General features: G+C 36.9%; 1 protein-coding gene across 1 annotated transcript in view; it reads right to left on the bottom strand.

Moving 5' to 3' along the window:
• LRRK2 (leucine-rich repeat kinase 2) overlaps window positions 1-23,611 on the bottom strand; it is a 119,770-nt gene that overhangs the window by 39,796 nt on the left and 56,363 nt on the right. Inside the window, exons 3-15 of the mRNA XM_009996788.1 lie at window positions 23,491-23,610; window positions 19,167-19,273; window positions 16,148-16,236; window positions 14,547-14,681; window positions 12,446-12,580; window positions 9,659-9,790; window positions 8,794-8,913; window positions 7,571-7,695; window positions 6,897-6,976; window positions 5,839-5,945; window positions 4,104-4,233; window positions 2,982-3,106; window positions 1,795-1,925 (exon numbers count right to left, since the gene is read on the bottom strand). Of these exons, the coding sequence (XP_009995090.1) occupies window positions 1,795-1,925; window positions 2,982-3,106; window positions 4,104-4,233; window positions 5,839-5,945; window positions 6,897-6,976; window positions 7,571-7,695; window positions 8,794-8,913; window positions 9,659-9,790; window positions 12,446-12,580; window positions 14,547-14,681; window positions 16,148-16,236; window positions 19,167-19,273; window positions 23,491-23,610 (1,536 nt within the window). The remainder of the gene's footprint in view (window positions 1-1,794; window positions 1,926-2,981; window positions 3,107-4,103; window positions 4,234-5,838; window positions 5,946-6,896; window positions 6,977-7,570; window positions 7,696-8,793; window positions 8,914-9,658; window positions 9,791-12,445; window positions 12,581-14,546; window positions 14,682-16,147; window positions 16,237-19,166; window positions 19,274-23,490; window position 23,611) is intronic.

Here is a 23,611-nt window from a genome sequence, read left to right on the forward strand (position 1 = left end):
AAGTGTGCATATCTGTCATAGTGACTTGCAAATTTGCAAAACTATTTCAGTGGAGTCATGTCCATCTTCCTCTTTATTCCATTTATAGTTTTTCATTAAAATATGTTAATTTCTAGCCCTTCTGGCTGATACTGTAGTACCTCAAAACACAACCCAGCTAGATCAGAAAAAGCAGTCAGGATGGTCACAAAGCACTGGAGATTCTGATGCACTCTGAAGTAATGATTACTTTGCCTCCCTTGTTAACTCCAATATCCTGTATCTTCAGGTCAATACATGTCTTTTAGACACTCTGGAACTCTCTTGCTGATATATTATTTGCCCTGACTTTTATAATAAATGCAAGAGAGACACATTTCCTTGACTGAAGGTGAAAGATCATCTAGTTCCAATCTCCCTGCATGGGCAGGGACACCTGCTAGAACAGGTTGGTCAAAGCCCCATCCAATCTGGCCTTGAACACTTTCAGGGAGGGGGCATCCACAGCCTCCTTGGGCAACCTATAACCTCAACAGCAAAGAGGCTTTTTCTTAAGGTCGTTCTCCAAGAACAAGAAATTGTTGCTCTTAAAGTATGTGCAATTACAGCTGGCACAAGTGATAAACATGGTGGCAACTAAAAAAGCTATGAAAAGAAAAAGATATGAAGCAACATACATATTACCACACCCTATAAAGATGTAAATTTTAGTTATATAGCTATTCAATAGGTTGATTCGGATTATTTTTCCCAATTTCCCACCCCTTCTAGAGGGAGGAAACCTAGATGAGATGAAGATCTTAAAGTGTGCATATCTGTCATAGTGACTTGCAAATTTGCAAAACTATTTCAGTGGAGTCATGTCCATCTTCCTCTTTATTCCATTTATAGTTTTTCATTAAAATATGTTAATTTCTAGCCCTTCTGGCTGATACTGTAGTACCTCAAAACACAACCCAGCTAGATCAGAAAAAGCAGTCAGGATGGTCACAAAGCACTGGAGATTCTGATGCACTCTGAAGTAATGATTACTTTGCCTCCCTTGTTAACTCCAATATCCTGTATCTTCAGGTCAATACATGTCTTTTAGACACTCTGGAACTCTCTTGCTGATATATTATTTGCCCTGACTTTTATAATAAATGCAAGAGAGACACATTTCCTTGACTGAAGGTGATTGGCAAGCCTAAAATTGCTGAGAGACTTCTAAAAAATTTCTAAAAAACCTCGTAGAGGTAGAATTTTTCTGAAGGCCATGAAGTTAAATGTTTCTTATTACTAGGATTTAAGGTGTGCAAAGTGCCTAGTTCTTTCTTTGTTTAGACTGGGTCTCCTTCAGCCTTCACTTTTCAGCTTCCCCTTTGAGGTAGTGATCATTCTGTTTTCCAGTGGCTGGAAAGTTACAAAATTGAACAGTCAAAAGAGTGGAGACAACTGAAAAACTATGTTCTGTTGAAAGCAAAGGCATGTGAATCCATGAAAACCATAGTAAAGAACCACTCAGTTCTATGCGCAGTTGAGGTGTAGGTATGAGGACACTTTCCATCTATAAACTAGTCCATTAAATAATATAAATAATCTCTATGCTTGAAAGAAAAATAGCCTTGATTTTATAAATATCATTTAGAGTTATTGTGTAAAGGATCATCAAATACATGCCAGAAGAGAAAGTAATAAGAAACCCCAAATGATAAATTAAATGCAAGATTTATCTAATCAACAGGAAAATCAATGTGTAACTAAGACATACAAATTATTCACCATCACAAGTCTAAAATAGTGACAAAATTAATTAGAATAAAGCTTTAACTATACCCTGTTCAAAGCATTAAGCACCAACGAATGAGTTCCCTCCAAAAGACACTGGCTTTTAATGACTTTGACTGTAAGCACAAAAGCAGCATCTCCCACATCTCTGGAAGAACCATTCTGGTCATTCTTTGTATCTGCAACAATGGAAAACAGCCTTTACCTCAGAACAAGAAATGTAATACTCCCCTCAATATTAACCAAATACTATTAACACAGTATAACAAAAAAATTGGCACTTGCAGTCAAGTGGCACTACAGGAAGTACCCAGAAATCCTTTAGAAGTCACTTCAGGCATGCCTACTTGTTCCAATCATTTTTAAATCCCTAATTAACCTGCAAGTTCAAACATCCAGCTGGTGCTGTTTTTTATTACACCTCAGAAGGGCCTCACTTCCACGATACTGGCAGGCTACTAGTTTCAGAGTTACTGGTTTTGTAAATGTTCAGCTATAACTGCTATAACTGCAAAAACTTGTTCTGGAAAAAATCAGTGCCCCATGTCTGTACTCACACTTAATATCACAGGAAAAAAACAGGGTGTATAGCAGTAAACAGATAAAAAGACTTGAAACTTTCCCAAATTTTATTAAAGGTCTAGAACTAACAAAGAACATCTTTTTTCCACTGCAGATTGCTGTTAAATAATGTTTTTTTGGAAAGGAATTTCTAATCTAGTTAGTTTGGCTTCCCCTTTATCTAGAAAATAGTAGATAGTAGTGTATTTCATATATTTAAATCTTGATTTTTTGGTGCCAGAAGCCAAATTTTTATGCTTCTTTCAAGAGATGCTATTAAAACAATTGCATGTTGTGGTACAATAACACTGGTGTAATTATCATTGTTCACTCTCACTTAAAGGTATCTGTGGTGAAAAACCACACTTACAGCAATAGCTCCACTCAGTGCTAATTCCTTAGAAGTAACAGAGATAACTCTTCACTGATAAAATAAACGGAAATCAGCAGCGGTAATTCTGGTCTGTTACCTTCAATACCTGAAAGTTCTCTTCCATCTTACATGTTCTTAGAAAGTTACAACTTCTCTCTGTTATGTACAGAACTCCAGGAAGTTTTTTGAAGTCCCATTAAAGGTTGTCTCACTAGTTATGAAAGACTAAAACCCAGCTACCTAGTTCTATTACCTGATTTGCTGTATGATGCCACAGTGATTATATTTTTGGATGACTTACCAGGCATCGTAAAGTGTAAAAGGACTCTAAGTCCTTCCAGTTGTACAGATAGTGATTTTTCATGTTTCCTCATGGCTTTTACAACTTCTGAGGCAGCTACTGTCATTATATCCAGATGAGGGAAACTGAAAATATTTATAAAATAAACAAAAAGAATGCATTTCTAAGTTTTATATGTATTCTCTGCCTTAATTAACACTGTGAAAACTCTTTAGAATACTGTAAATCTGGTTTGAGCTATGAGATATAATTTAAACTGTGATAATTTTCTTCATTATAGCAAGTATATTATTTTCATGTTATTCCATAAACTCAGTCTATGTAACTAATTCCATTGTAGACTAATGAGAGATAATTTTCATTCACTCCAGTCCAGAATAGTGATACACAGAGAGCATAGTATTTAAATATTTTCTTCTTTCATTTTATAGTACATTTTATTCCTGTGAACATGTTTATGGAAGTTTTAAGATCTTCTTCTTTATAAAATAAAGTATTTGTAAGAAATTCTGTGGCTATATCTTGAGTCTGTAATTTTTTCACAGACAGCTTAGCATATATAAATGTTCCAGGAAAGGTTGGAAAAACTTTGCAAGACACTTAGAAAAATGTTTTCTCACTGTATACCAGTATTTATCACAGAATGGTAGGGGTTGGAAGGGACATCTGGAGATCATCCAGTCGAACTCCCCTACTAGAGAAGGATCACCTAAAGCAGATTACACAGGAACACATCCAGATGGGCTTCAAATGGCTCCAGTCACAAGTTTGCTTTTCAGTCATGTTCTAGAGCATATCCAAATTCCAACATGAAATTAATACTAACAGAATGTTACATTAATAATCAGAGCTAATATTGTGGTAAGTTCCTTAGCTCTCAATGGAATTCAGCATGGCTACTGCTCAAGAACCACAAGAGGGAGAACATGCAGCTCCCTACATGTATCCACCTGGGCATTTGACTACAGGGCATACAAAAATTCAATGTCTTGAACAGAGCTGTCAACCTGTGGTCAATTTTAATACCAGAGTAACAGCCAATAATTTAAATGCAATCAGGTACAGCACTGAATCTCACAAACCTTCACTTTGGAAGTGGCCATGTATTTCTAAGTATATTACCTTCCTTCAAACACATGATTCAGAATTCTGCAGGCACTTTCTGCCACTTCAGGAGAATGTGGATGTTTCCTCATTATGTCCAAAACATTCATATGTATTCCTTTAGCCAAAAGCGTCTTCCTAATATTCACTACAACACAAAATATTAAGCATCCTGTAAGTAAATCTCTCTTTTTACGTATAGTTCTCAGAAATAACAAAACTGCTTTTTTTGCCCCTTATTTTAATTTTTTGTTCCTCATGTAACCCAGATGTTATAGAAGTATAAATTAGAATGGGAGACAATTGCTGACTTCTGTTTGCACAGCTTAATGAAAAGCATTACAATTCCTGAATGCCTATTAGGTTTGAATACATCTGCTATTTGTATTTACATGGACTTAAGGGAAGGAGAATGTACAGCTTTACTTTTATTTTTAAAAATGTTTATTCTTAAGCAATTTTTCCTCTTAATTGCACTCTGTGATCATGTAGAAAAGCTAGAACTTAAAACTTTCAAAAAGCCTTCTAACTCCTGAAATAAAGCTTCAAAAATGAAGCTGTGTTTATTTGCTCCATTTACTTAGCCAAAGCAACTTTTAAAACTTCAAATACTCAAGCATATTTATATAACTGCAACCAATATAGCTCAGAGAACTGTAAAAATAGTCTATATTACCATGGTGACTGTGCCAATTCTTGTCATCCTCGGTTCAGTACATCCATTTAAAATGTTAATGGAAGTAATAGTGCATTGTGCCAGATGGTTTTGCTAAGCTCTTTATGTCTATAATTTCTGGTGTAAGCACATTCATTATTATTTTTTTTTAATGGCTTTAAATTTCTCTAATCAGAGGCCCACTTATCAGTAACGTGTTATGAAAATAACTGGTATACTATACAGTCACAGTAGGCATCTATTTACGAGATCTATTTCTCGACATACACACATTTCTCTTATAAATAACTAGAAAATCTTTTCAGTGTTAGGTTTTATGTATTTGGATAGCTTAGTAACCTAGTGATAAAACAATGCTTTCTCACCTAGAGAATGGTAATTAACTGCTAGTCTTTATCCTCCTAACTAGCCAGTGGTTTTCCATGTGCAGTCTACAAACCACCTGAGGTCCATAACAATTTCAAAAAGGTTCTGGGAAAGGTATTTAATAAAAGCAGGCCAACTGTCAGTAGGTTTAAACACTCTACCCAGGGGTCCACATCTCCACTGAAAAATTTTGAGGGGGTCTGCAAACTGAAAAAAGTTAGGAAACCATGTTAGGGACACAATCAGGACTAAAGCAATCTTGAAAACTCTTACGCACATGCTTAACTTTCTATACATGATTTGCTTCACTGAAGTCAATGGGACTGCTCTAATCCCCTGTGTTAAGCAAGAAAATGGTATTTGTCAGCCTGTAATCCTTGCTCACATGATTTTTCAACAAGTGCTGCTCTTGATGAAAGTCAAGCATGCTAAATATTTAAACAAGCATACCAAGAGAAGACACTCTTTTCACATCTCCTGCTCCGAAAAATAGCAATTGCAACACTCAAACTGGCAAAGAGCTTTTTACTTCCCTGTACTTTCTTTGATACTAGCCAAGAATGGCTTTTTCAAAGCAAGGTATAAAATTCCAATCAAACACAACTCCAACAGAGAGCATTGTACCCATATAACAGCACACTAAATATTATTTAATACTACAGCAGCAGCTTTCTGCTGAATTGGAAAGTAAAGATAACTAAATTCACTTACCATTTTGTTGTGACAAAACTGCCAAGGTACTAGCAGCTGCCTGAAACACTTCTTTGGAAGAGGAGTGCATCAGCATGGAAAGCATCACTGCTCTGTCTATTGGGAACCTTTCACAGAGAGAAACAAATCACTGCACATTGACTGTATTACGGCAGTTACTTCATCACCGTAGTTCAGTTTCCTAAATAGGTATTAAGTGACACAATGACGTTTTCAGCTGATTGTACTTGACTTCTAATATTTTTCCAGAGCAACAGATGACAGAAAGTCCTTTGTAAACTATGTCTATTAGCCTACTTTGAATCTCTCTACATTTTCTTGAAACCATGCTTTCCAAGCGGCTTGAGGTCCAGAAAGGGATAGAAAGCAGGCTTACTAAAATGTGAATTACTAAAATACTATGCAGCTCTGAGAAACAGTTTAAGTAAAATGGAAGTCTTTGTCTTACCCTAGATTCTCCTTGATGAGGTAGCACCCCCTCGACTATGCCCTTTAATTTGTGGGAAAATGAGCACTGTTTTTCCATACTGCTTATATACTAGATTATCTTAATCTTCCTAGAATCATAGAAAGCCAGGAAAGAAGGGACCTCAGGAATCATCTGGTCCAAGCTTTCCTGGAAAAAGCATGGTCTAGACAACAAGGCCCAGCACCTCTTAAGCAGAAACTTGAAAGTGTCCGATGTTGGGGAATCCTCCACTTCCCTTGGGAGACATTCCACTGGCTGATTGTTCCCATTGTGAAAAATTATTCCCTACTCTTATATTCTCTATTTGTCCCTATTCTTTTTGCAACTGAAGAAGAAATTCTTTGTGAACTGTAAAAATTAGCTCTATTAGGCTGTGTTCTGATCCTTTCTTAAAACACTACCAGATTTGCGTGAATCAAAGTTAGCACACTTAAAGAAAGGAACTTTCCCAAGTGTTGTTGATAACCATGCATTTAATAATATATTAGAAAACAAGAAAGAAATTTAAAAGAATTGAAGCGTGAGATCCCAAACAGCCTAACAGTAGGCTTCCAATTTCCAAAAATTATTAAAAGATATTAACACTCACTGATTATCTCCATCTCCAATCTTCTCATGAAGGTTCTGTTGATACAGAAACAGATTTTTCAAAGCCCAGCATGCAGCCTCCTAAATATAAACCAAGAGGAGACAAAAGTATTAAATGCCTTTAGAGTATCAAAAATATATGAAAAAAAATTAAATAGCTTGACTCTTTTTCAGTTAATCACAAAAGTACAAGATGCTTTATGTAGAAATACAACAAGGTGCAAAGATCCTAAAGGTCTTTTCCAGCCTTGGCAATTCTGTGATTCTGTGCAGGTGTGGATGGTCACACTTTATAGCTGGGATAGGTCTGAGTTACAAACACATGCCACATACTAATTTGATTTGCATTTTGATACCTAGTTCAGGTCAAGATTAATTCTTCTGTTGGTGGGCCTGTGTTTTGCTGCTGTATAAAAGGAACTACATAAACAACAGCCTTTGAATTTGTAACCTTTCAGGTTACAAGTCTCATCTTAACTTCCTACATTTGATCCAAAGGAATAACAAAATCAGTGGAGGTGAGCAAAGATAAGAAAGGTAAAGATTTATCCTAAATAGAATTCAGTCCTTAAGGACTGTTTGAACAAGGATATGTGGGAGAAAATTACGTTGCTGGACATTTTATTTAATGCCTCATTCAGTTTTTCCATATCCCCACCATCCCCAAATTCTTACCAGCACATCTGTGTTTTTTTGGTGTAGTTCTAATGCTCTGTAGCATGCTTCCAACCAGCATAACTTCTCTTCCTTCTCCTCTTCTTTTCTTTCCTCTAAGTCTCGGTTTAAGAATATTGTTTCAGCTTGAAATATAAAATATTTCCAATAAATTCTTATTGTGAAAACAAAAACTTATGTCTTTACCTTCAGTGGTATTATTAGCCTCTTCTGGGAAGGGACAAGTATTTAAAATAAACTTTATGGCAGATTTGAACAACGTCTTTAAGATTATAAAGGGACTAAAAGACTTCATCATAGTGTAGTAAGTTAGGTACATAGTTACAAATCAGTCAATGCTCAGGCTCTGAAAACACCTGCATATACTTTTTTTGGGGTGTATTTACATACAGAATACCACAGACATAAAATATAACTCATTCATTTGCATGCAACCACCTACCACAGACCCATCCACGCTCTGAAATAGTGCCATTAAAAAACAAAACGCAAATTACAGTTGCTAAGAAATATCCGGTCCCAGAAAATGCAATAGAATTTAAAAGAAAACATTTTATTCCTGTGATTTTTCAGCATTTAAGGAAAAAAATGTATCAACACTGACCATAATACCAGGTTACTGGAGTGCAAACTGATTTTTAGTCTTTGCTATTTTGGGGACTCTAAGACAGCATTTCTGCTGACTTTTGTATGGAACAATTACTCAAAGACTAAGAGGATAGGATCCTTAGTTTTTTGTCACCAGCTAACTAATTCTGTTCCAAAATAATACCTGCAGTGTACTCAGGGAAAAGCTTAAATCTTCTAACTGATTGCAAAACTCAAGCACAAGCATTGATTTGGTGGTGCTATCAACTGCCACACTATGAGTACTGTCATACATGGCAAAGACAGCTTCAAATTAATGTTATCTCGAGAGAATTTATGATAAGAAGGGACTTTCCAATATTTGCCTATGAACAAACAGGCTGCTTTGTGAAAATCTGTCAACATAACTTGCCAACTCTGAACACTGTGAAGATGTGAGGTGTATGATATGACACAGCCATGTCATAGTAAACAAGCTGTAAGCAGGTAGGAAATCAAAGATATCCCACCTGAGGCTTTCATGCTAAAGAAATGGAGTCTGAAAGGATTACAAGAAATTACCAGTATAAAAAAATTAACAAGTGGACAGATAAATGAAGAAATTGATCTATGTATTTAGGAAGGAATTTACTTACTGAGAAGGGCTAAACAACCAAGAGCTGCAGCTTGCAGCTTTGCATTTTCCGGATAGGTTTTAACAGCCTTTACAATGACTTCTGGAACCTTATGTAATACAAGGATATTGTAAAAATTTCCTAAAAATAAAGAAGATATTAAATTAATATAAACACATATCTACAGCTTTACACCATTTAACATAAATTTATCAGCACTCAATGTACAAACTTTGTCTGTAGCAAATGTTGTATTACTGGGCATGACACAACAACATCCTATTTGTAGAAAGAAGAGCTCAAGGATGAAACACAGTTGGGATCTAGGTCCTTTGCTTTTTTATACAACACTGAGGTTTAATGAAAATAAAGTGCACACTGTCATCAAAATAAGACAAATACAGTCAGTACATGACTTGCAGACTTCCTGTTAGGAAGCAAACGTCACTCTGGTCTTGAATTCCTGCCATTATTTGATTCATATTGGTAACTCAGCAGCACCAACTGTTTCTCAAACATTCAGCACTGCCACTTCAAAAATGAAATCTGGAAGGAATTTTCATTTCTACAGTAACTTTCTATAGAACAGAATCTATTTTTTCCCATTCTCATTTTGTGCTTCTCCTACTCTTTTGCCTCATTTTTTCCCCACGCCAGTCTGTTATGGCAGCTTCTGTAATTTTTTTTATGTTTAACACAAAAGGTTACCATACTGACTGTGGCCAGAGTTACCTCAGTGCATTCACATCACTGGAGACATGGAGCTAAACATCACTCTGAGGATTAACTGGATAGCAGTTCTCTTGTTGCTTCTAACATTTGCTGTCAGTTAACTCCAAATCTTGCAGTCAGAGGAAGATGACTATAAATAACTTAGTGAACTTACCCAAAGTAAGCTTATGCAACAAACAGCAACTCACTTCCTGAACTGTTTCACTATTGGGGAAACTTTTCATCATTTCCACTATTACATTGTAGCAGCGAACATTTCCAGACATGAGCACTTCAACATTGCTGGCTGAAGAAAGAAAGAGAAACAAAAATTCCTTCTTAAGAAAAACACTCAAACATGTTGATTTTATTTCAATTCAAACATTATTTAAACAGATTTAAATTAGAAAACTGGGCTTGTGTTTCAGTTTTTGCCTTGCAACTTGAGAGAAAGGTGGCTTTTTTTTCCTTGGTCTTGCCATAGAATACATTAATGACTTCCAATACTTGGCAATATTTCATGAAGTTCAAAGTCCATATGGATCCATCCATTTATGGAGTTGTTCCTTTCTATATCAGGCCACACAACAGAACCCTCCCCAGAAACTACTCTTATGTAACACTTTCCTTAATGCTGAACAAATTGATTTAGAAATACTAATTCAAACTAAAAGTGATGTTTATAATATGATTGTGATTGGGAAACATTTTACAGTATTTCAGTAATATTTCTAGGGGCATAGATTAGGAAACAATTTTGATTTTTTTTTTTCCTAATAAATATTATTTATTTGATTTAATAATGTGTTTCTAAGTTTTCATTCTTTTTCAGGGGGCAAGTTAACAATTTATTCTTTTCATTTAAATCAGTTCTACTGTACACCTGTTGTGTATTGAGAGTACAGAAATGTTCATCTAATGCTCCTGCAATATTTTTATATTAATTGCAAATCTGTATTTCGCAATCTCACAGAACGGTTGAGGTGGGAAGGGACCTCTCTGGACATCATACTGTCTGACCTCCCTGCTCAAGGAGGGCCACCTAAAGCAGGTTGCCAGGACTTACTCTGTAAGTTGCAAAAGCAAGCTCTGAGTGGGAAGCATTTCAGAAGCATTTCTATTTGATAGTGAGGGAAGGCACCTTTCACAGTGCTTTAAGATGACAGATTTATTAAGATCATTTTGAACTAGGTTCTCACAACAACTGATGGAGAGATCTGAGCTCTCCTTACGGTGATTAATTTCACCTGTAACTAACACCTCAGGGTTAGGCACATTTCTTCTTGAGGTGCCTGTTTCATCCCAGAGAAGCCTGGATGACTGCCTATGACTACCATTTAGATGGCTAACATTATGTGACCCATCACCCCTCTCCAGACTTTGGAGGACAGTCAGCAGTAAAATATTTTCTCATTGCTTCAAAACTACTGAGATTTAAAAGAGCTCTTGTGCTGCACATGAATAAACTCTTAACCTTCAGTTTCTCGTGACATAAGAGCTGGAACAAGGTCTAGATATGTATTAGTGAAAGAAGACATACTGGAGCACCAATCCTTGATGTAACTCATTCGGAACAGAGAGTTGAATTTCAGAGTATGGGAGACAAACATTTTACTACTGAGTAAGCTGAAGTGTGTATTTATGTTGAATTACTTTCTTCATGGTGGTCTTAGAGAACACATTTTCTTGCAGCCATTGTGGGATGTCACAGACCAAGAATACAAATGCTGGCAAAAGCAGCCTTGCTTTGTGCATTCGTGCACAAGCTCCCTCTGTGTCTCTGACTGTTTTCAATCTTTCATATCAGAAATGAGAGTGCTAACCCCAAGTAAATACCTACTTTAGAGCAGGTCTTTGTCATGCCCTTCTCTTGTTAGGCTTTGAACAAGTATTTACTATTGTAAAAAGTACTTCAAATTTGTCACACTATTCTTTAGAAAAAGGCAGTAGCTTCTGGGCTGGGGTAATATTGTTTCTGGTTCAAGGAATACTTGAATTTTTAAACACACACTGGAACAGCAAGACTTTGAGAATCAGAAACTTAATAGCTTGGAGTCTGATGAAATGTGGGACAGTCCAGTCTAATTCTTGTTTTGTGTCATACATGAGGCCAGCACAGTTCCTATAGAGCCAGACAGGATGTATGAAAAGGGTGTTGTGAGGAATCCTGTCTGCAAGACTAAAAATTATGCACCTCATGGAAGACATGGAGAGCAGGATGCTGCTCTATGCTTGCCAGAAGTGTGACTACCAGCAGGTAACGGACAAGACCTGCCTCCATGTCTACAAATGGACACAAATACTCAAATACACTTCTCAGGATTTGATTTTGCCCAGACCAGGGACTACTGTTACCAGAAGACTAGACATAATGAAGATAAGTTCTTCCAGTCTTATTGCACAATACATGAGGATACTGTAAGACTGTAATGTCCACAGTGCTGCCAATGCTCCTCACTGCAGCCACCACTGAATGATCAGAGGGAGGTGTCTGAGCCCAGAAACCTTTTCTCAGCCCTGGACACTGGATTTTCATGGGCAACTTTCCCCTTGTGGGAAAATAGTGTTCTTTCACCTGCTACCTAAACTCACTGAAGATTTATTTAATCAATAAATATAGCTTATTTTTGAACCATTAAAAAAGACAGGGTAGGATCTTGAACTTTGACCTCTACAACCATTCTAAGCATCCTCGTTGCCACTTACTCCAAGCAGAAGAAGATATTTTTCTGTTCTTCACAGGAGATTTCACCTTTATCATAATGGCTGAATATGATATTTTTCCCATGACACATTACAAATCAGTATTTCTCAGAGAAAACAGAAAAGTGATTTCTCTTGCAAGTCCCAAACAATTCTCACTGATTTTTGACAATTACTGAAAGTTTGCCACAAACTGAGGTGAACTGACGCAGGCTGTGGGAGATGAGGAATCAAAAATAACTTTCAGTAATGCACTTACATGGACCAGCTAAGGAATGTAACGAGTAAAGCGCAGGAAGAATCACCTCTTCTTTCTCTGGAAACTCTTTAAATACTTTCAGTATGATCATATGATCTTTGCTTTCAACAAATTCAGTCAGCTGCTCTTCTGGAACTAAATTGAAAAGCAAGAGAGATACAGTATGTTTGGAGGAAATAATCCACATCCTAGTACAATACGAGAAAAGATAATTGTTTCTATCATTTCTATCAATTATTTTCTGTGGTTCAGAGAAGGTACCCTCCATGCAAATAATCTTCCACAGTTATTACTCTTTTTACTAAAAACTGAACTACTTTATAAAGACCTTTTTCTAGCCTACACTTTATCCAAATAAGTTTTAAATGATTCCCTGTGAACCAGTATTTTTAAAAAAGTCTTTTAGTCTTTTCCACAGAATGAACTTCAGATATTCCTGACCAAGGAAGTACATAAGTGGAGTAAATGTTAAGCACACAGTGAGAACAATTTGATAGAATGCTGTTTTGTACACTCCATGATTTTATTTTACTTCTCAAGGTTTTTTTTTATAATGGAGTTCCTTCCACAAAGACTACAGCCATGCTTTAATAATATCTTACCTTCATTTTAATAATAGCTTAAGGTTTTTCCATCCCTGCCTCCTGTAATTTGTGCTGACATAACTGCATGGCTGTGCAATGAACCAGTTAAGGCTACTGATCCAGGCTGAGAAAGAGCAACTCATTTTAATTTTTGTAAGAAGAAACATTTTCTGAATCTTGTTCAAGCTAAGGCTAGGCAAATATTCACATTACAATAACGGACAAGGTGGCCTAGAGGCAGGAAAAAAAATCAGGAGCAGCCTAGGAACTTGTTAGATTAGCACTGCCATCAAGACAAAGGTGTTCAGGTCTGTACCTAGAGAAGTCTGTAGATCTGTAAAAATCAGGCACTTATAAAAAGCATGCAAAAAAAATCTATGAAGCTCAGATCTTTGTGGAGACTGAAGAGAAAATACATCAGGACAAAAATATTTAGGTAGAGTGGAAGAGGGGAAGGAACACAGAAGATAATTCCAGGCACACATGTGTGGGAGGAAGACTTCGAAAAATCAATACAAAATGGTGCCACAAAGAAAAATAGTCTAAAGATTGGATACAAAAGACTGCAGCTAATTTTGTAGGAGAGCTAATATTTCTCAATATTTGTTTTGAAGCAAGAAGCTCAGTGCAAAGCAAGGCTGCTACAACAATGGGATTTCTGGCCATTACACATGCAATTCTTGAGCATTTTGCAGAATTCAACACATGGTGAATTCATTTCTTGGAAGAAACACAGGGATATTATACAGCTACATACTCATCTTTCAGCATTGTCAGGATCAAAAGCAAAATTGCATATTTTCCAAAGTGCAAACATTTCACTTTATAATTGTTCACATATTACTAAAATTTTATAATCTTTAAGTAAACAACCTTTTTTTTTGAGAATTAAAATCTAATATCACTACTTTCCATTCCACTGTTATTAATGTGGAATCCTAACTCTTCAGTTAATTCTAGAGTCAGAAATAGAGACATTTAGGTTTTTTGAAAATTTCATATTCATTGCTCTAACTTAAAATTTTGGGCTAAGTCACTCAAAGAACAGATATAATACACAAAACAGACTTTGGAACAGAGGTGACCTCTTCAATGTTTACAAATATGTAAGGGGTGAGTGTCAGGGGGACGGAGTTAGGCTTTTCTCAGTGATGACCAGTGATAGGACAAGGGGGAATGGGTGTAAATTGGAGCATAGGAGGTTCAAGGTGAATATCCGAAAAAAATTTTTTACTGTAAGAGTGACAGAGCACTGGAACAGACTGCCCAGGGAGGTTGTGGAGTCTCCCTCACTGGAGACATTCAAAACCCACCTGGATGAGTTCCTGTGTGATGTACTCTAGGTGACCCTGCTCTGGCAGGGGGGTTGGACTAGATGATCTCTCGAGGTCCCTTCCAGCCCCTAAGATTCTATGATTCTATGATTCTATGAATGCAAGAATTAATTCATTCTTCTATTTATCCCCTCCCAACCTATAAATTTTTTTCTAACTTAATAAACCAGAAGATATAAATACCTTTCTCAAAAAGTTTGTGTAATGCTTTACAGCCATGTTGCTGGATCTCTTCATTTTTGGGGAATGTGTGCATGGCATTAAATACCAAGGAAAACACATCCACCTCTTCCTCCAAGAGCAGGAAAGCAATTATGTCTGAAGAGCAGAACAGATTACATGTCGCACTCATTAGTTCCCAACATTCTTATTGAAGAATAGTACTTAGCCATTAGAAAAAAAGAAAATTTAATACTGTACTTAAAATGTACTCTGATGACTCAAATCCAAGTATTTGTAAAAGCCATGAGGAAGCAATCTCTTAAGGTAGTATTTTACAACACAACAGAGACATTGTAAAACATTCCTGCCAAAAAGACAGTTTTTCCTCTCCACTCCTGCTCCCACCTTTCACTGTTTTCTTACTTGTCTGACCCCTCAATGAGCCAGTTTAACTCCCTAAACTAGCAGAAAATTCACCCATTAAAAAAAAACCTTTTTGCAGCCATAACAAGCTGAAAGGTTCCACTAAGAACTAAGGTTGGTGGAAGACTACACTGCCTGAGGAAAACAAGTGGATTTAAAATGTACCTGTCAGCTACAGTGAACCATGAAATCAGACCATCTGTACATGAAACCCTGTTCTCTCAGCCACCTGTTAAGCCTGAAACTGAACTGAAAAGTAAATCTCATTGTTGCTCTTCTGACATAAAAAAATTCTGAAAAAAAAAAAATTACTCTATACACAGAAAAAAATTACTCTATACATACTCTATATGTACAGGCAACAAGATGAATATTCTTAAAAATTTTCCAATTTTGCCATTATTGTTGTTGTTATATTATTATTAATCACACAGTGTAATGGCTTATAATAAGACTGTACTACCTAGATTCAGCAAATAAAAAGTTAGGCATCCAGTCTAAGCTACTTCTCTATCCATACAACCAAAACGGAGGGGAAAACAGGTTCAAGAGGTAACTGATCTGTGGTCTTATAAAACAGACAAATAGCATGAACCATTCTTTGAAAGTCTACTGCCTACAGCAGAAGCTTGGACAGCTGGATTATCTTTAACTACCTAAAGCCAAGTCTAATCCTTAGTTTGTAAATAAGGAAAATTCCAACAACTGTTGAATTTGATGGAAACACTCCTATTCTAAAAATAATTTGGGCTAATACTACATGCTATCTCAAATTAAACTAGCAGAATCTCTCCCTTAGGGTCTCTCTTTAATTTCAACATAAGATCAAGAATTTCAGCATGATGAGAAAAGTTCTCAGTACCTGGTAAGATCAGGTCTTTGCAGAGCAGAGTGGCAGAAATGTCAGAGATTATTTACTGTTTTCAAAAGTACTAACCAGTACTGAAGGAAGCAAGTCAGAATGTCACCAAATTTATATTTGGTAAGAAAAAAATAAGCTCTTCTTTTTTTTTTTTTCTTTTTGGGTAAAAAAAGTGCAAAATAATACTCTTACTATTTTGTATACAAGTACAAAGGAGAAGTGAGTTTAAGTGGTAAAACAGAGAAAAAAAACCAGGTCCAACATGTACAGTCATAACTTCATACCATAGTTCTGTGTTTTGAAGTCTTAGACAAAGTAGGAAAGTAAAACACAATACCTGACATGAGGAGAAGATTTAATGCTTTCAGTCCTATTAGTGAGAGATTTATATTTCCTTTGTGGACTGTAAACATTTTAAGAATCTGCCTAAAAAACAGAAAAAAAAAAAAAAAAAGCAAACCCAGTTAAGGCTAAAGAAGTATTAACATACATGAAATTTTATCAAACATTTACTTTAAAAAAATAGTTACATAAGTTAGCAAAAAACTTTAAAAGCTCCTGATTAATTTTTTTAAACTTTTATTTCAGTCTATGGTGTTTTTTTAAATTAGCAATGAAATAATGTTGGTATTTTAACTATTATCATACTTCTTCAATATAATGATATGTAACCTATCAATTTTACTTTAATTTTTAATTGGCTATATCTATTTCAGAGGGCACAAGTCTCATTCAGCATGAGGTTACTCCACAGAAAGCAGGATTGTGGAGTGCAGCAGATTCAGCAGCTGGACAAATCACAAAAAAGCTTAAGAAATTTCACAGACTGTCTATTGTCGACTTCTTGTTTTCTGGGTGGCCCAACCTGGTAGACAGATGGATATTAACCTCCAGAATGATGCATCATAGTCAACCACAGTTGACTTTTTAACTGTGGCTTAGACTTCTTTATTCCTTACACCCTGCATGGATGGATAACCCCTCTGAGTTACCAAATGCTCTGAAGCCATTAAACATCTCTCTCTTGTCTACCAATGACTCCTGATTTCTGCTGTGGGGAAAGGAATTCTGCTTTGGGAAGAGGGCATCACAGGGTGATCACAGGGTGATCTGTTTCAGGTAAGTGCTCATCTATAAAGACATGAATGGGTTCAGAATAACACAGGGTAAAATGATCTCACAGTAAAGCACGTCTGATACAAGGAGAAAATTCCCTGCATCTACTCTCCCATTTAAAGTATAATCAAGAGTGAGGCTATGAAATATTCTAAACCTCATCTACTGTGTGGGAATTGAACATAAGAGATTACAAAATATATAATTAAGTCTTTTTAAGCTTGTAGAATGGATACAAATTGAAGGAATTTCCTTCCTTTTTTCTCACAGTGACAGCAACTATTTATTTATCACACTGTCTGTCAAAGAACACCTAAATCAATTCCAAACTACTATTTGTAAACATGACTGCAACATGCCCAAGCTGGCTCAAGGAAACAAATGCTTTTTCTAGCTTTAGGTTTCTTTGACCCCAAAATAGTTGAACACACAGCAATTAAAATCTCTTGCAAAAAAAATTACCTTTTCCTCTCTATAACTGTTTCCTGGCTTGCTGCAATCAGCACGTGTCAATATGGTGCTGAGCACTACAGTATTAGTCCAATCCACGTGCAGGGATCCTGAGATATAGTTTAACTGGCTTGCTCTGTCTTTGGCACTAACAGACGTATCCAAACCCACTTGCCCACTAAGAACAAGCTTCTCCACAGAAAGGAAAACTGCCAAGATGTCAGACAGGAATATGAATTGGCTAAAATATTGGTAGTGGGAGGGACCTGGGTACAGCAATGTTATCATCAGACCTTTACTGAAGTTTGAGTTTCAAAAGGATGCTTTGTTCAACTGCTCACACTGTGCAGGCTCTGAGCAGGCTATGGGAAAGTGTATTTTTTCTGGGACCCAACAATGAACAGCAATATCTCTAGCTCTCAAAATAAGTCTCAGATAATTAACAAACCTTTAAGTTGCCAAAGAAATCTTAACTAGTTGGTATAGCTTCAGCTCAGTTATTCCTTGCTCATGAAAAGCAACCAGAATAACTTCTGCGTTCTAACAAAAATTGCCAACACTTCCTTCACAGGAGTTTATTCCCCTACTAACCATGTACTCTAGCTGCTATAAAACAAATGAACCCCCACAAAACCAAAATGCTTCCTCATGCAAATTATCTTAAAATAGCAACATTTCTAAGGAAGGATACGGTGAAGACTATAAAGGCAGAGCCAGATTCACTAGGGGAGCTACAAGCTGTAGCTTCTTGCTGTCATTATCAGCCCTGAATGAGGCAATCTATCAAAGTGAGAGAACACCAAACCAAACCCTTCACCCCTGTTTGTATTATATCTGCATCTACAACTACCATCTGTGCTATGGAACAACTATGGAATTAACATATGTGGGTTTTCATCCCACCTAACCACAGCCATCCAGAAACCACTTGCTTAGGCTTCCTCAAAGGTTCAGGGATGGAGATGAGCAAGTCCAAACCACAAACTGCTCCAATGTAACTCAAGAAAAAGATGGAATGAACCATCCTCTGAAGGTAATTGTGTCCACTGACCTCATAGGCAGTTGAGGGGACCAGTTTAAATACTGAATTTTTAGACAACTAAGATTAGGTGTGACAAATACTGCTCCTCTCAATTTGCACTGCTTCAGGCTTACAGATACAATTCATCACATCTGGAAGGAACACACACACAACCACCCAGGTAATACTGCTTCTGTTCATTAAAACACAACACCTTGATAAACAAAGAATTCCAGCATTGTTGTGCCTGGCAGGGATCTCTGGAGGTCTCCTATTTCAACTTCCCTGCTCAAAGCAGGGTCAAACACAGAAGACTGTTCAGGCTGTGTCTAGTCAGGTTCTGAATATTTCTAAGGCTTGAAGCCTTACAACTTCTCTGGGCAACTTGTTCCAGTGTTTGATAAATCTCATAACAGAAATAAAAAAACAAACAAACAAAAATAATAAAAACACACCAAACAACAAAAAAACAACCCACTTGTTTTTGAAATTGAACTTCTTATATCTCAATTTGTGACCATTGCTTCTTATTCTGTCACCAGGTACCACTGAGAAGAGCCTCACTACCCTTTCTCCATCAGATATTTGTATCTATAGATAAGATCTCTGCTTGAATGAGTCTCCCATTCTGAAGGCTGAAGAAACCCACAAAAACCTTTACCCATTTGGAAGCTGATGTATTAACATTATATAAAAATATTTCATTGCATATGTGTGCTGCCATGATAACCAAGCACTCCAGAAAGCTCTTCACATACAAAATACTTACTGGTGAACACCCAGTACTTCCCAGTCCTTCCCAACATCCTTAGGAGCTATGTTCTGTAGAGTACTTGGACAAATTTCTATTAATTTACAGAGAAGTGACCAACCCATCTGTAAAACAAAAATGCAGCTATTTTAGAACATATATTCTGTTTGAAACTTCAATGTTGTCCTCTAATATTCTTGGCTTTTGAAAGATATATGTTCTGAAAAGTTACCTAGCTAAATCAATAAAGGAAAATTAATTAACACAAGGCAAGACAAATGACATAAAAAGTTATAGGCTGGAGGTAAAACAGATATGTTAATGATTCCTAATGCATTGCTTGCAGGAACACATCACTCTCAATGTGTTTCAGCACTGCTTGATGATAAAGGACACACAGTTAGAAGAGATGCTGACAGAGGAAAATATGATGTGATCCATACCATGTTGCTGTAGGCCAGGGAAGAGCACTGCACTATTACAGGTAGTCCAGCTTAATTGAAGAATGGGCATTTCCACAACAACTTGCCATTTAATTTCACATTATGAGGAGAAAGGATAGGTTTTAAAACCTGTCAGATATTTTATATGGGGATGAAATACCTAAACAATGCTAAATATTTCATATTCTTGCCATCAGTGCTCAATACTGTGTGCTTTCAAAACATAATGAAAGCAGTGAAAGTTTTGAGATCATAAGGAACGAAAAGTGAACTAAAATTAATATATTTGATCTCAGTACCTATGTGCTCTATCCTATGAAAATTCTTTGATTTTCAAACATCTCCAAATAGTGCCAAAACTGAGAAAAGTTCCTCTTTGGTCTCCCACATTGGACAAACCTCTCTTATGAATGCCTGCAGGCTGATATGATTTGAATGGGCTTTAGTGAGGATGCAGCAAGCAAAATCTGTACAAAGGATTAACTGCTGAGCAAATAGATCCCACTGCATTGAAAGAGAAGTGAACTGAGAAATGTCAAAAGTTAAGATGAAGTAGATTTTACAAAAAGGAATTGAAACAAGGCATAAGCTTTCTCAGCCATATAAGTGCAAAGAAAAAAATAAAGTGGAAGTAGGTCTGTGAGCTTTAAGAATAAGGTCAAGACAGAAGCCAATCTAAGCCTGGCCCAAAAACTGTATGAGTAACTGGATGAGTTTGCAGCAGAAGGATTATGTAAAGTAAAAGGGTCAAGGCAGGACAGCCAACAAGTGGAATGGAAATGGCTACCTCCAAAAGCGTTTAACTGCAAAGTTCATGGAAAGTGCATGATCTCTAGCCTTGCAGTCTGCAAAACGAGATACAAAACTGCATATGTGGTAGTATAGAGACACCCACAGGAACAGCACAGGCTTGAATTCAGACAGCTTTCAGGACAGCTTTGTGAGCATGAAAAAGGCAATGCAGGACCTTGGGAATGGGGAATTCAGCTTTTATTTTACACATATTGGTGACATGGGCTCTGTTCACACTATCTGCCATAGCTTTGTTTCTGTTTCAGTTTAGATTTGCAGAGCCAAATATTTTTTTTAAGCTAACTACATGCTGAGCTTGACCAGATTCCAACTTCATGCTCTTCTCTTGCTTGGATAGCAAGCTGGCCTGCTCTGCATGAGATGGTAAACCAATTCCTATGGACATTCAGGAAGATCAGGCTGGTCTATGTAACTGAGTCCTGACTAAACACAGGTGCAAAGAATAGTCTTCATGACCATAAGTCCTCTCCAGGATGAGGATATATAATTACCTAATTTTCTATATTCCAAGCAAGAATTTTTCAAGTACTAATTTCAAATCTGCACGGCAAAGACACCACAGAGATAACCGTTAATTCATGCATTGTGTATTGCTTAGAAAGGATATTATTTTAAAAGTCTCACTTCATGCTATCCTAACTGTTCTTGTAAAACTTAGAAAGTTATGAAAATTAGCTTAATGACTTTAGAAAATTCATTTTGGTAGGAAAACTGTTTCTGATGAAATTGTTATTTCCATTAAATATTTTTATTTGGATTGTTGTGACTCCAGGTACTGACAAACATGTAAGAACTTGTGTGCGGATCCAGAGAAAAGCAATGGAAACATGATCTGCTGACATGTCTATTTTACAATATTAAAACCACAACCTGAGATAACAGAGAGCTTATTATCAGTTTAATAATTGCCTAAGAAAGGATCTTTTAAACAACAGAAATCCTAAAGGTTACAGGGAAAGAAAAAAACAAAACACACCAGTAAACAAAGATGTTCTTACAAACAAGTCCCTATAGACAGAAACCATTGCTGTCAGCACTGAAACTCTTGTTATTTTTACACCAGCCCCTTTTCATTTCTAGCATGCAACAAATTTCTATGACATTAGGTCACACCTTCTACATGAGACAATAAAACTCTGCTGACTGCTCTTACTCAAGTGTAAACATATTTTGCTCTAGAGTTTGTAAGCTGTTTTAATGACTGCCAGAGTAAATGCAGAAAGAAATTACCATATTTACTTATAGGCATCTAATTTACTTTAAGCACTATTGACTTTCCAGCCCAGTACCTTCCTACTTCTAAAGAAGCTTGCAGAGTTTATGCCTGTAGTCCCACTTGCACGGTACTTGCAATATTGATCTATTAAGCAAATTTACTTTGTACAAGCCAGTGGAACAGTAGCACAACAGGATGTTTTGTAAGCAGTTAAGGAGGTGAGGGAAAGAAAATCTTCACATATGTCTCTTACTGTTTATTCTCTAATGTAAGCCAATTTTATTACAATACTAAAAGCAAAAGGGGATGATTAATCCATCTATTCAAAGAAAATTCATTAGCAGTGTAAGGAGACTTCACTGAAATCAGGACTACATTACTTCATCATTGCCATGAAGTGAGAATTGTGTATTCACAAAGACGGTAATAGAATCACAGTGAATGAAGCCAGAAGACAGAGCTCTGCTAACCTATTGTGGATGTTTGTAAATATCATAACTGAATGTGAAGAAAGAGCTGCGAGTTCCACACTTTAATACAATGCAGTAGTGCAAAGGATCTCCAAAGCTTATAAACTGGAGCACTATATAACTACAAATGCAGACAGAGAGAAGATGAAAACTCATTTTTAAATTCTATATTAAATCAGAGTGAGGCGCTTTAACACGGTTAAAATTAAAATTAAACTATAACTATCTTCCTTATGCACTTCTGACAGTCTTGTGCTGTCATTTCAGATCTACTGGTTGTGACCAGATTTCATAGTTTTTACTTCCTAGTCTAAACCTCTGGTTGATGGTTTAGTAAATTTTTACATACATAACATCCTTTATCCTGGAAGTAACTGCTGATTCATCCTTCTGTATTTTTTAATGATCTGACAATTCAACAGTAACATAACTTACAACTTCAGACTCTATACAAATATTTAGTTCCTTCAAAGGAAACCCAGGATCCCTGTTATTCCTGATCAATCACTACACAAGTACAGTTTCATTTTTTAATCCAAATTTTACGCTTTTGACCTCTTGCTAAGTCTATTAGCAAAAAAATCCCCTTAACATAAACCATTATTTCAGTGGCATTTGCAATGTAATTTATGTTTTGCCTTCTAGCTGAACTGAAAAAGTAAAAGATGCCAAAAAATGTGTAACCATATAAATGGGCTTAATTAAAAAAAAACAACACTAAAAATCAAGTGTGTTGCATAGAAATCTGGTCCTTATAAACATCCTTTAATTATAACATCGGCAAAAGTTCAGTATCTGCCTGCCAGGACAGAGCTGCTTCGTGTTACAAGCCTGGCAGCTGCACCCCAAGTGCAACATCAGATTGTGCAAGCACCACGCCTCATTTAAAAGGGCCAATGTTACGTTACAGGAGCAGCCAAGCAGAACCTTAAAATTGCAGAACCTCCTCTTAGCTGAAAGATTTTTTCTTTTCTCTCAAAAAAACCCCAAAACCAAAAAACCTGGGCTTGTACAACTTTTTCTAGGATAGGGCTAGATCTGAATGAATGTCAGCAGTTAGTATAACCATGGCAACACTCAATACTGAGACGTCGAAAGCATATTAGATAACATTACTGGCAAATTATGTCATGCAGTATCCACGTTGCTTAATTTTTATTTTCTGCTTCGCCTCCTTTTGCCGTTTGGCACCAGCAAAAAAGCTGGAACATTTGTCCCTTTAAATGCAAGCGGAGAGCGAGCCCGTGTACAGACCAACAGGACCTCGTAAGGCGGCCCAGAAGCAGCGAGTTACAGAGCAGTGAACAGGCGGAGCGGTGACTTTTGGTGCGGGACGGGCTGCGGGGCCCGGCCCATCCCGCGCGGCGCGGCGGGAACGCGGTCCCGGCCCCCGCCCTTACCTGCTGCACGCTCGCCGCGCTCGGGTACAGGTCCAGCACCAGCAGCAAGGGCACCTGGACGTTCTTGCCGCTGAAGAGCCGGGGAGCTGCGGGGGCACAGAGACAGGCCGCGTTAGCGACC

Source organism: Chaetura pelagica, unplaced genomic scaffold (genome assembly GCF_000747805.2).
Source record: "Chaetura pelagica isolate M959 unplaced genomic scaffold, ChaPel_1.0 scaffold534, whole genome shotgun sequence".
In the NCBI taxonomy this organism is placed as follows: Eukaryota; Metazoa; Chordata; class Aves; order Apodiformes; family Apodidae; genus Chaetura; species Chaetura pelagica.